Source organism: Perissodus microlepis, chromosome 3 (assembly GCF_051167445.1).
Source record: "Perissodus microlepis isolate ML-2025 ecotype Zambia chromosome 3, ASM5116744v1, whole genome shotgun sequence".
Classification (NCBI taxonomy): domain Eukaryota; kingdom Metazoa; phylum Chordata; class Actinopteri; order Cichliformes; family Cichlidae; genus Perissodus; species Perissodus microlepis.
In genome coordinates, this window is record NC_140463.1 from 26,762,366 (window position 1) to 26,776,257 (window position 13,892).

Here is a 13,892-nt window from a genome sequence, read left to right on the forward strand (position 1 = left end):
TTTTTGCTGACGCCCACACGTACACATAAATATACACACATGGTCGGCTCTGAGCTTCCTGCTGTACGGCCTCCAGAGTGTCAAGCATTTCCTCCGAGGCCCAGTAAATGTAGAAACCCCCCAAAACAAAGGTGACTTCACTTCAGTGTGTTAACTCCCTAATACTTAGCTGCACACACACACACATCATAGCACCGGGCAGGTCAGTGAGTTGGAGGGTGACAGCATGGAGCACATAACACACTCGGTGTTTATTTTTGTTGGCATGGTAACCTGTAAACCGCCCCCCCCCCCTCTCCAACTTCTCTTTTTCGCTCTCTACTTTAACATTTCCTCACTGATCCTCCAGCAGCTTCTCTTCCTATTTTATTTTATTTTTTACATCATCTCTATTTTTTTTAACCCAACTTTCTTTCTTTCACCTCCCGCCGATTCTCTGAATGTCATCTGACAACAATTACATTGAGATTCTCTGCAACAGCCCGCATAGCGTGTTGAATATCTGCAAAAACCAAAGCAATAGACAGAAAGCAATAAGTAAAAAAAAAAAAAGGCTGAGGAGGGGAGAACAGAGTGTGTGGAAAAAAGTGGAGAGCGAGAGAGAGAGCCAGGAATGAATGAGCTGGTGGTGTTGTGGGGGCTTTTATGGAAGAAGACCTAGGTTGAACTGTATTTCAGTATTATTTTTTGGGCTTGTTTTTGTGTGCAGAGGAGAGCTGAGGTTTAGCCACAACGGAGGACAGAATGAGTCGTACAAGAAGGATACCATTTGAAATGTACCTCTTACACAACTTTTTGACTGAAATGCTCTCACAAAATGAAGCAATCAGTTTAAGAAAGATTAAAATATAAAGTCATATCTTATTTGCAACTGTTTTCGATCCAGATCTTGGGAAAAATAGTTGTGCTATTAACTAAAAGCAACAAGGAAAAGAAATGGTGTGGAAAGTGATTACTGTATCCTGCTTTTCAAATGCTGAAAATGAAAAACAAAGTGCATGTGAGATGGTCACAACAAGTTAACAGTATATCTGGGTGGAGTGCTGTTCTGCTGAGGTTATTCAGGGCCGCTCTGGACAGATGTTCGGTTCTGTTTCCTAACTAGTCTTTTGGCTAGAAAGCTCATTTCAGTCTGTTTAGTTGAACCCCTGTACAGAGTGGGTGAAAAACTCGACTCTGAAAACCAGAGAGAAGTCAGACACAGACTGCATACAAACATGGCTGTAGTCACTGCGATGTCATGCATGTTGGTGTTTTGAAACTGGATATGACAATCGAGGGGTGCACGTGACTGTTAAAATTAGGAATGCTGCAAGTTTATATAATAGCGTGTGGTACTTTGGGCTGCTCCTACTCCATTTCCCTGGGGGTCGCCACAGCGGATGGATAGCATGTTTGACTTGGCACAGATTTTGCACCAGATGCCCTTCCTGACACAATCTTCCCATTTATCTGGGCTTGGGACCAGCACTAGGAGTACACTAGCTTGTGACTCCCTCAGTTTGTGTTTCCTAATGGTCTCAAACCAAGGCGCAAATGTTAACCACTACACCACGGAGCCCTGTCAGCTGGGAGGTACACCCATCCTCAATTGTACAATTGAACAATATAATGTTCACTTTATAAAATGAACATTTATTGCTGTAAAAAGACTTAGAATTGGCACAGAAGCCCCCCCCCCCCGTAGGGTCTTCACCTACGGACCGGTCTTTAAGGTGTCGTGGTTAAATACAACAAAATAAAATGATACGACCAAGACAAAAACTGTGGCATTTGGTAAATATAATAATCAACGTGAATTCTCTGTGAAATTGTGTAACTTTATTAGCAGCGCCCTCCTGAAATGCGCCAACAACACTGAGAGTAACATCCTCCTCTCTGCCCCTTAATGCTCTCTGGTCGCTATAGTAATGCATAAATATTTCTTTTACAATAAGACACACAACTACAACACGGGAAAAGACACAGGGAAACAGAGTTAACGATAAAAGAAAAAAGAAACCCTGAAAACCATAAATTTTACGCCCGAGCCTCAACTCTCGTGTCGTCTCCGGTACCAAACGATTCACGGACCGGTACTGGGCCATAGCTTGGTATAAAGCACCTTGAGGTGACTGCAGTTGTGATTTTGCACAATTTAAATAAAAAGTAAAAGTAAAATGTGATGTTTTGCTGTAGATGTATTTATAGTGAGACCTCTTTGTGCAACCAGAGGCCAGTTGAAAAAAAGAAAAGCAGGTTTAAGGCACAGCTGTGCTGGCTTTACTTTTTCAAAACACAGCTTAGATTTCCACGGGCAGAGCGCTCAGAGGACATGTTTGTTCACTGATTTTCTTTGAATGAAACCACTAAATCACCAACAGACTGTCATTTTATATGTAGTTTCCAGAAAAGAAAATCTTAGTAGACTCAAGTGATATTTTCAGTCTTATTTGACTCAAAAAAAATGGAAAAGTGTCAGGTTATTAGAATTTCAAACTTTTTAGGCAAGTTAATGCAAGTCAAATAGTCTGTTTTATTACCTTAAACAACACTGAAGAATACACTCACTGGTACTAGGTACCCTTGTTCAAGCTTTTTATTTTATATTCAATTCAATTTATTTTCTTTATATAGCACCAAATCTCTACAGTCACCTCAAGGCATTTTATATTGTAAGACAAAGAACGCATAAAATATCTAATCAGCATAACCACATGTAGACAAGGTTCAGGATGGCCTGCTTAAGCTTAAACCAAATGTAAGAATGGTGGCTTTAAATGTGGTCTGAGTATTTCAGAAACTGGACAATTTTCCCACACAACCATGTCTCTGGTTTACAGAGAATGATTTGAAAAAAGAGAAAATATCCAGTGTGCAGCAGTTCTCTGGTTGAAGAATACCTTATTAATGCCAGAGGTCAGAGGGGAATAGCCTGGCAGATAGGAATGCAACAGTAACTCAGATAACTATTTGTTTCAACAAAGTATGCGGAAGAGCATCTCTGAACACAGTAACAGAAGACCACGCCAGGTGCCAGCAAAGAACAAGAAACTGAAGCTACAGATCACACAAGCTCACCAAAAATGGTCTGAAGAGGCTACACATGCTACTACAACATTCAGGTGGTAGGCACAGTGGTGTATAATAGTGTGTGGCACATTTTGGGCCACTTTGAAACAACATTTAAAAGTAGTGCTGTTATCGTTAATACCGTTAAAATGACGTTAACGCCATAACCGCATTAACGCGGCAAATCTCTGTTAATGAGTTACCGCAGATCACCACACTAACATGTTGATGCTGTGCAGCTGCACGCACGGGGTGATCTGCGGTAACTCGGAGATTTGCCGCGCTAATGCGGCTATGCCGTTAACATCATTTTAACGGGATTAACGATGACAGCACTATTTAAAAGCCACATCGTGCGTCTCCGTTCATGACCTCAGTGGACCCATCTTCTGATGGCTGCTTCCAGCAGAATTACACACCGTGTCACAAACCTCAAATCTTCTCGAACAGGTTTCTTGAGCATGATTGATGTTGATGTGACCACTTTACCTGCACTTTTTCAATGTTAAAATAAATAAATTATAAAAAATAATTTATTAATTGCAAAAAACACGGTACGACCAATTGTGTGCAGGATTTGTGCTGCCAAAATTGTCTTTGTATAACACAGGGTGTGTATTCGTTTGTTCACGATGGTCAACTGTGGACTGTACTGTTTTACGGAGCATGCTATAGTAGGTGTAACAGTAGTAAAAAAAATAAAGGTTCAGACAGCCTTCTGGCTCACTGACAGAACATATTGAGTCTAGTAAAAGCACAGCAGGTGGTTCAGAGGATTGCAAGGCAACCCAGCAGTAACTTCCTCTTAAACTGAAGCCCTTTTCAAACATCCCCACTAGACAATTCAACAAAACACTAAATTAAAGCAAAAACTAAAAGATGTCAGCTGAAAATCTTGAATGTTTTAATTCTTTTTTGTGTGCTTCCTGTAAGACACAAACATTTCAGTATCATTAGACTCACTGTAAATATTAGCCAGTAAGTGTGCTTAGTCTTTTCTTTGCAAAGCTTTTGTGCTTTGAAGACTCTCTAAAAGACGCAAATAGGAACAACTTAGCTATTTCAGTCCATCTGGTGCAATAGAGGCCTTTGGGGGACTTCTGCCAGATGAATCATCCACAGTGTGCATGCACCACTCATACTCTTTATTTAAATGTTGCTAAAAAAAATGACATATGAGCATCATATTACCTATTTGGGCATTAACTGATATTTAGTGGACAACCTGAATTCACTAGCTGACTTTGTGGCCGACTAGCTAGCCTACAATAATATTTAGTTTGAATGTGCCATGTGCAATTGTATACCACCAGCAACTTTTTTTTTTTTTTTTTTAAACAGGCTTGAATCTCTTTGTGTTCACAGGCCTGTGCAGACAGCTTTCAACAGGATATACCACTGTTAACATCCACAGAATGGAATTTCTGTCTGGAAGCACAATTATTAAAAATGCACAGTGGAAATGATGTCTAACAGAGGCAGGAAAAGAGCGGCGCTGCTTTTCCACTAAACTGAAAAAGTCCTCGTTAAAAAAATCAATACTGCTTATTTTCCAGTAGAATCACTGAAATGATGAGTGTTTCTGGGTAAAGGGTGAACACTCTTCTTTTTAACTTTAAAGCATCTATTTCAGTTAATAACTCTTTTGGTACACACAAAGCAAAGCAACAAGGATACGTTCGGTAAATCTGATTTCTTGCTGGAATCCAAGACAGTAGAAGACATTCATGTTAAACCTGCTGCCTCTGCTTTGAGGGACTTTAGCTATAATCCAATTACTCTTCAATTGGACAGACACTAACCTTGAAATACAGGTCTTATTTTATATAATGCTACGTTTTCAACAAATGCAGTCAACTTGCTGATGACTGTGCCCATGGCAAGTTATTACCAAACAAAGCAAACCAAAAATTGATGGAAAACAGAAAATGAAAATAGCTTTCATTTCAGAAGAGCATGAGTGGTCGTGCATATATTCGAACATGTACTGTATGTGCAGAAAGATTTTTGTGAGTCAGTTTTTTGAGGCTATATCGAGTAATGACTGCACTGTAAAGCCTGATGAATGCTATATATCCACCAATACTTGTGTTCATAAAGCACTACACTCACCAGCCATTTGGTACATGTTGCCAGTAGTGGGTTGGATCGTTTCCGTCTTCCTCTGAAGCCACATCTTTGTGGCAAACATTCCCCAGAGTTCCCCAAAGTGTCCCAGAAAATATCCCCCACATTACCCCATGACATTGTGTGAATTTTAGAATTAGTTTCCTTTTCGTAGCTAATTTAAGTGATAACTAGTGCGGTCTACTGCTGCTGTTCAGAGATGCTCTTCTGCATGCTCCGTTTTTAACAAGCAGGTATTTGAGTTACTGTTGCTTTTCTATCAGCCTGGCTATTCTCCACTGACCTCTGGCATCAACAAGTCCATTTCACCCAAAGAACTGCCCTCAGTGGATATTTTCTCCTTTTGGACCATCCTGTGTAAACCCCAGAGAGGGTTGTGTGGAAAAATCTGCAGTTTCTGAAATACTCAGACCAAGTCACTTTCAAAGTTATGCAACAGTAATTCTGATACTTGTATTGAACTTCAGTAGATTGTCATGCTCATGTCTCCAAAATGCTGCCATTTGATTGGCTGATCCAAGTTAACGAGCAGTTGAACAGCTGTACCTAATAAAGTGGCTGTGGAAATAGGAAATATGTAAGAGTACAGAAAAAAAAACTGAGGTTTGATAAATTACGAATGGCAATGTAGTGTATGCAGTTGGGGAAAAAAGCACTACAAAAATGGTCATGACCAGTCAGTGAATTTCTCTTTTTTTGTCAAAAACCAGCTTGTTTTGTGTTATTTCAAAATGCTTTCACTAGATGAACAGCAACCACAAACACAAATACCCCGTCTTCTAACTACAACTTACAAAATGATGGGTGACATATTGCTCACTTTGTTTTGGTATTTAGAGTCTGACATGGTTGAGTCATCTATAAAATCGTGTGCTTTTTCAAGGCAGGACAGTCTGTTTAGTGTGCATCTGTATCCTCATCTTTGTACGGCAAAAAGTGGACACTGTGCGAAATTGGGGTCTGTCATTCTTGAGTCAGACTTCCTGTCTTTCTCTCCCGTACGGCAACTTGTCTTCCACACCGATGACTGGCAAAGAGAGAACAATGGAGATATGCAGGAAGGGGTGTAGAAAAATGAGTGAGAACTCAAAAAAAATAAGCCTGAGAGAGAAAAATAAGAGCCTGAGAAGTGGTTTTGGAGCTTATGACTGAGCGAGTTGAGAAACAGACTGAAAGAGAGACATTGAGAAGACCAGACAGATTTGCAGTGAGTGGGGGTTCAGACAGAAAGTGAGGGAAAAAAAGAAAACAAAAAAAGGAGGCTGACCAGTGGGAGAGATCGATGGCAAACAAGAGCAGCAGCAACCATGATAGAAACCAGATGTACATGAAGGACAGAGAAAGAGAGGAAGACGATTGAACAGGGAGGGGGTTTTGGTGAATGGAGGAGAGATAGAAAGTGACATGATTAGGAAGAAAACATGAGAAAGATGCTGACAGGGAAAGAATGAGGAAAAAGAAAAAGTGAAGCGAAGCCAGCAAGGGAAAAAAGGCAGACAGACAAAAGGAGGATGAAGGGGGAAAGGGGGGAGGCCCAACATTGATTTGCTTTCTTAAATAAGCCTGTACAGCCAGATCTGATCTGACCTACTGTAGGTCAATTGGCTTCCAGGGATTTCTTATGGTTTGTTCTAGACTATTTAAGTGCTGAAGGAGTGTGGGCTGTTCTGAATTCATTAACTGCAACATAAAAAATCACAAATATAAATGATTAGAATGGGAGTTTCATACATTTTTTTAAATCATTAGACTTCCAGGAATGTAGAGAATCCCAGAGTTAACAGCTTATGAGCATAGTGATACTGCTGTCGAAAAAACCCTGCTTTTCATGCCTCTCCTCAATTTTGTATATGTTTGAGAAGTCTGCGCAGATGTCTGCTGAGCGAGAGGCAGGGGTTAGCACAAAGTTTGTTGAACTATGACTCTAGCCATCTCTGCAGGCACATGGGGTCACAGCTGACCAGTCTTTGAACTGAAAGATGGACAGAAAACTAATTGGCAGTCTTTTGTTTCTGAATTAACAAATTATATTAACAAATTAGCCAACATTTCAGGGATGTACGCATGTATCAGTCAAACAAATGTCCATCCATCCATTTTCTGCTGCTTATCTGGGTTCGAGCCACTGGGCAGCAGTATGAGCAGATAAGCCCAGACTTCCATCACCCTAGCCATCTCTTCTAGCTCATCCAGGCAGACACGCAGTCCTTCCAAAACCCGTCGAGACACATAAACTCTCCAGTGAGTCCTGGGTCTGCCCCAGGACCTGCCCTGGTAGGAATCACTGGAATACCTCACCTAGGAGGCATACAGGTGTCCTGATCAGATGCCTGAAGGAAGGAAATTTTGAAGGAAACTAATTTCCGCCGCTTGTATCTGTGACCCCATTCTGTCAGTCACTATCCAGAGCCTGTGACTTTAGGTGACGGTAGGAACAAAGACTGGCTGGTAAACTTTCATGCTCAGCTCTTTCTTCACCAGGGTCTCCCATGGCAAAGTGGAGGGGCCAGACAAGAAAGACTCAGGCAACCCTATCACTTCACTATATCTCTAATAACTAAGAGATCTTAATGATCTAATCGATTACAGATCTAATAAACTAGAGATCTAGCGAACCCTTGCGGGGCAGGGTTACTGGGCCCTCACCCTGTGGTAGAGCATCAGGGGAGAGTATTTGGTGGCTTCGCTTTAGCCGAAAGAAGCAACATTGATCCGTCCTTCTGTGCACCCACCATCCACTGGAGGGCTGTAGGGGTTCGGCTCTTTGGGGATTGGCCTAATTTGTGAATGATTGTAGGCTCTGCCATTTGAACTACAGCCGCCCAAAAGCAAATGCATCGAAATCAACAATGACTATCATCATTTAAAAATCACATGCTAAATGATTCATAGCTGCATGGACTGTGAATTTTCTCAAGCATAGTCATTTACTCTGAACAAATTCAGCACTGTTGTTAAGGTGGAAGCAGCACAGCAGTGCCAGCAGAGTGGAAGTGGTAAATACTATGTTGTCTAATGGTGAATGCTCTACACATATGGGATCAGAACGATGCCACCTTGAAATGAAACCGAAATGGGGTTTTTTTTCCGGTTTCGTTTCAAGGTGGCATCGTTCTGATCCCATATACACAAGGGTCCTTTTTTACCCAGTGCAACAGAATGACAGCTCACCAGCTTAACTGTCCTTCCACTGATGTACAAACAGGAGTTGCTGTGTCAGTGCTTTGTTATCATTTATTAACACTTAGAAAAAGAGTGAAAAGGAAAGGATGTTTGGCACGTTGGACAGAAAATATCAACTTTCCTATTTTTTTTTAAACTACTTTGTTTTAAATTCAGACTAAGAGCAAAATTAGATTAAAAAATGTGACACAAACTCTTATTAAGATAAAAATAGCTAGCTAGATATTATAGTAACAGCAATTTTCTGTTATTGGGAAAGTCTATAAATATATCGGCACTATTCTAATCCTTTGTAAAATGTGATGTCAGCCATGAACACTTTGGGGGATAATAAATGTTCAAAAAAAGAAACCTGTTAACATAAACACCCATTTACCTCTTTTTTTTTTCTTTCCACGTCCACATCAAAAATGCAAATCTGAGTCTCTTTAGCAGCTAAACACCATTTGGTTACCACCTAGTTAACATTTTGTCTGCCATTTGGTGCAGAAAGCATGCAGTGGGTTTTATTGGAGCATTCTGGTGTGGCTCTAGGTCCAAAAACAGAAAGAGTGAGCTGGACGTTTCTAAAATGCTCACTACAGGAAAACTGCAGACTTTTTAAGATTTGTACTCTATGTTCTTTGGTCTAATATTAATACATATTTAAGCAAAAGACCACAATTTTTATCATTTATATTATCGCGGAAAAAGCTAGATTTGTCATTATGAAGTTGGATAAAATGTTCAATAAAAATGGCCCAAACAGCAAGCTGCTGAGCTGAAAAGTAGCCATCCTCGGTCTGTATGCACTCTACGTGTCAGAAACTCTGAACAATCACAGGAAACTTTGTTTGCTGTGATTGACAACATGATTCTGTCCTGTCTGGCTCTTTCTAGTGCAGTTATCTCCACTGAACTGGCACTGCAAGCATGTTTAAACAAACACAGAAAATGGTTTGCTATAGCTTTCATAATACTGTACATATTTTTCTTTTTTTCCTTTTTTTGATGGATTGCCTTGCCAAACTCAAGGACTGGTACATCCCATTAGTTTCAAAATCAGAGCTTTCTGGGCAGAGGGAGTGGAATTTTCACAAGGGAGCCCTGCTGTATGTGTTTGAGTGTGTGTCACTTTGTGTTTGCTGATTTATGTTAGCGCCTATGTACATGTGTTTGTTAGCAGCCTTGTTTGCCCCTGAATGGGAATGTACACTCATTGGCCACCTTGTTAGGTATTCAACTGCTGGTCAGCGTAAATATTTTTAATAAGCCAAGCAAATGGTAGAAACTGACTTTGACAAGATGGAGTTTTAAAGTTTAAACTGAGCATCAGAATTGGGGAGAAAGGTGATTTAAGTATTTGAATGTTGATGTCAGACAGGCTGGTCAGAGTATTTTAGAAACTGCTGATGTACTGTTATTTTCCCACACAGCCTCTACAGAGAACAATCTGAAAAAGAGAAACTATCCAGTCAGTTCTCTGGGTGAAAATGTTTATGTCAGAAGTCAGAGGAAAATGGCCAGAATTCTTCATACTGTAACAGTAACTCAAATAACTACTGCATACTACAACAACAGTATGCAGAAGAGCATCTCTTCAGCAGCAGAAGAAGATTACGCCAGAAGCTACACCATGTCGAAAAGCTCAAAGCATCTCAAACTGGTTTCGTGAACATGAAAGTAAGTTCACTGTACTCAAATGGACTCCAGTCAGACACACAGAGTCAGACAGATCGCAATGCAGTAGAGCATCTTTGCGATGTGGTGGAATGGCAGCCACATCATGGAAGTGCAGCCAGCAAATCTGCAGCAACCATGTGATGCCGTCATGTCAACACAGACCAAACTCTGTAAGGAATGTTTCCAGCAACTTGTTGCACCAATTTAGAATTAAGGCAATTCTGGAAGCAAAAGCGGGTCCAACCCAGTGCTACAAAGATGCAACTGATAGAGTATCCAGTGAGTGTCCATGCACAATCACGTTTTTGGTGGGCTGTTTGTTACATAAACTCTTATGAGCACAGTACTGTGGGAAAAGTTTGATTTCTCTCCACGTAACACTTTACTGTGACTCTGTGTTTTCGTGTGTACATCTGTTACTGTTTTCCATTCTAAACTGTCCCAACTGGGGATTGAGGAGAACAAAACTGCACAGCACATGTTCGTCCTTCCCCGAGGTCCATGCCATCCCTTGTTCCTCCTTTCTTTGCTCCCTCCCCTTTTTCCCCTCTCTCCAGCTTTTTCTCCCAGGTCCAGTGTGGAAAATGCAGCATCACTGAAACCACCACTGCTGCTCTCCAAGTCTCCTAAAAATAAAAAAAAAGTAACCCTACCCTTCTCTTTTATTCTCTTCCTTCCCTGCACAGCGCTCCCTTTTTTTCTGCTCTCTCTCTTCCTCTCCCTGCCAAACTGCTCCACCCAACTCGCAGAAGTTGAAATACAGTCACAGACTTTCTTTGTTAACTTGGTATCCTCTTGATTTAACTTCTCATCAGACACATTTGCATGTGTTTGCCATCTCCCAGTCTGTCTGCCTCTGTATGTCACTGATCAGACCATAAGTGGGAGGAGATGGTTAGTCAAACTCCCAAGAGATGCAACAGAGGACTCTTTTCACTTTAGAGGCAGTCCCTTACTCCCTCCGCAAGTCGGCCACAAAAATCACCAACGTCACACATCTTAAATTGTATCATTATGATTTAGAGCCATTGGGATCCTTGCAGGCTCTAAGCTGAGCATTGTAACTGCTGACTAAACATCTTCTCAAATCAAGAGCAAGCCTTTGTCAGAGATGAATTAGGGATCCTTCTTCTTGTTCAGTTTAAAATGCACATGTGTGATCATCTATGCAACTAGTCATGCATTCAAGAAGTAAAACAAGATCATTTATATCCATGGGCATAAAAGTTACACAAACACATGGTGACAATGACGACTGGTCAATGCCAGTAAAGATTTCCACACAAAAATTAAAAAAACAAAACAAACAAACACACAAAAAAAAAACAGGGGACTTACCATGACTTCAGTCAGGAATTCCTACGTAGTCTTCAGGTCCTTTCCTGAATTCATTTCCTCTGCGCATTCTCCGCAAAACTTTCTCTTTGTCTCAGTTACAATAATCAAGCTGCAACTCCTTTACTTTATAGGTTCGTGTCCCCTTCAAAGCTCGCCTTCTGTAAGATTTCGGCGCTTGAGGAGCAGCTCTCCTCCCCTCTCTTTCCCTTCCACTTCCACACTGTCTCGCTGTATTTCCCAGCCTGGGAATGTCCGAGCTGCACTGCTTCCCCCACCCCTCCTCTCTCCTGCCCGGCAGTCCCACGCACCCCACACCTCCCTCTTCTCTTCCTCCTCTCACCTAACAAGAGCACTACAGTCCCTCTCTCTCCTCTCAAACTTTCCATTTCCCCCCAGTGGTAACTTAAATGAATGCACAATGAAAAACCGTTACCCCACCCAGCCACCAGCCACTAGAAACCTCTAATGTTTTATTGTGAGCTTCTATACTTCTAAGGGCAGATAAGCTAAGTGAGTCTGTGTGCAATCAAATGTAATCTCATGGAAAGTGTGGGCTTCTCATCGAAAACACTCAGATATTAAATGGAAGCGTACGCACATGTTCAGTGCATCACTGAGGGGAGAAATCCCACCCAGCTGCCCTCCCCTTGACACATAAGCAAATGCCAGTGCAATTTGATAAGTGAGTCAACAAATAATGAAAATTCCCAGGTAGCACACTGGCAGCTGAACCAAGTGGGCTCAGTTTAGGGCCCATCCTATGTACAGTTCAAACTTTTAGGGGGGCTCAGTCCCAGTCAATGTAGGTGTTTCACATTTGCAAACCTCAATTCATTTGGATAAACTTTACAATGCTACCTTCAGAAGCAAACTAATTAGTCAGATGGCCTATTGCAATGTCCAAGAATAATTCAGAGTGAATAATCAGGGATTTCAATACAATCCACCCGTTTTAAGGTGGAGCCTTTAATTATCAAACCCGAGGCAAAGGCTCAGAAGTTAAAGAAGTATTTGTGGAAAAGTGGATACGATGAGAAACATGTACAACATTATTTCAGTCTCTTAACCACAAACCCCATGATATACAACAGCATTATTCAAGTACTGACTGGAAAATCTCCCTGCCACTTCACAGACTTGCACACGAAGTAAAGTGGCAATAGAGTTGTTTTTAAATGAATAAAAAACCCTCAGTCTATGCACACTCAGCACAGAGCATCATGTAGCACATTTTCACGAGTGGAGAATACATTTGTAGCTCCTCTTCCTCTGTCTCTTCCTCACATCCTCCGTGAGGCCTTGTTAGTTGTTGGTACTTCTGTTCAGCTAACATGTCGTTAATTTGAGACACTTTGCTGCATCTATTTTTTAGTCTTTATTCTTTTCTCTCAGCCTTCTACCTCCAGCTTTTCACTACTTCCACCTAACTTTTTCTACAAGCTGCGAAGGTGCGGGAGGAACCGGTTTGCATTAAGAGATTTGATTGGGCAATCCAGAGTCAGTAATGAAAATGAACCAATAGGCTGCTGTATAGCCGGTGCACGTTGGCACACTGGGGAAAGGCCCCGTATGGCAGATAAGCAGCCCTGCCTGTAGACCAAACATTACCCACGTGGGCCCAGCCTACAGCACTTTGATAACCGAATAAGAGTTTAATTCAAATCATGCTGCATCTAAATTTAAAGTTCTCCCTAATACGAATCTCTCTATATAAACTTCTTGACTCAGAGTCATTCAGAACAAATAATGCTGGATATATAAACCACTATAGACCTGCTGGTGATTAATTAAGCCTATAAATCATAATGGGTTTATTTTTTATTTTTATTTTCCAAGTTTATTCACTTTGAGGATGAGCAGAATGAGCTAAATTAAAAGTCAGCTTTGTTTAAGGTTTGGATCACATTTTAGCTTTGAGATGACTCACAGTTTCTCATATGTTTTTACTGGATCTTTTCACTGAAAAAAGCACCGCACTGGTGGTTTTACTGTGCTTAATTTAACCGTAAGGGTTTGTGTTATAGATCGAGGAGGAACGATCTCAACCACTGCATCAGCGCCCCCCTGTGTTGTGTGTATGATATTGCAATTATGGAAAACCAGACAACGATGAGGAGCAAAGCGACACTGTACTGCCAAAGTATTCTCTCATGTGCCTTCACATGCACATGAACTTGAGTGACATCCCATTTTTAATCCATATTGTTTAATGTGAACATTTAATATTTGCAGCTAAAACACCACCAACTCTTCTGGAGAGGCTTTCCACCAGGTTACAAGTGTGTTTATGGGAATTTTAGATCATTCGAGCACGTTTGTGAGGTCAGACACGGATGTCGGGATGAAAAGTCCTGGCTGTGCTCTGATTAATCCCAAAGTTGCTTTCTTTTTTTCTTTTTTTAAGGCTCTCAAGTGTTCCACACCAAACTCACTCATCCATGTCTTTATGGACCGTTTCTTGCCCACTGCTGTGCAGTCATGTTGGAACAGCAGGGGGCCATCCCCAAACTGTTCTCACAAAGTTGGCTGGA

The 13,892-nt window shown here is 41.2% G+C and overlaps 1 protein-coding gene across 1 annotated transcript in view; it reads right to left on the reverse strand.

Annotated features, from left to right (window-relative positions):
• Positions 1-11,612, reverse strand: part of arhgef40 (Rho guanine nucleotide exchange factor (GEF) 40) — a 47,758-nt gene extending 36,146 nt beyond the window's left edge. Inside the window, exon 1 of the mRNA XM_084923760.1 lies at positions 11,362-11,612. Within this exon, the coding sequence (XP_084779886.1) occupies positions 11,362-11,364 (3 nt within the window). The 5' untranslated portion in view covers positions 11,365-11,612. The remainder of the gene's footprint in view (positions 1-11,361) is intronic.
• Between the last annotated feature and the right edge of the window lie 2,280 nt (positions 11,613-13,892).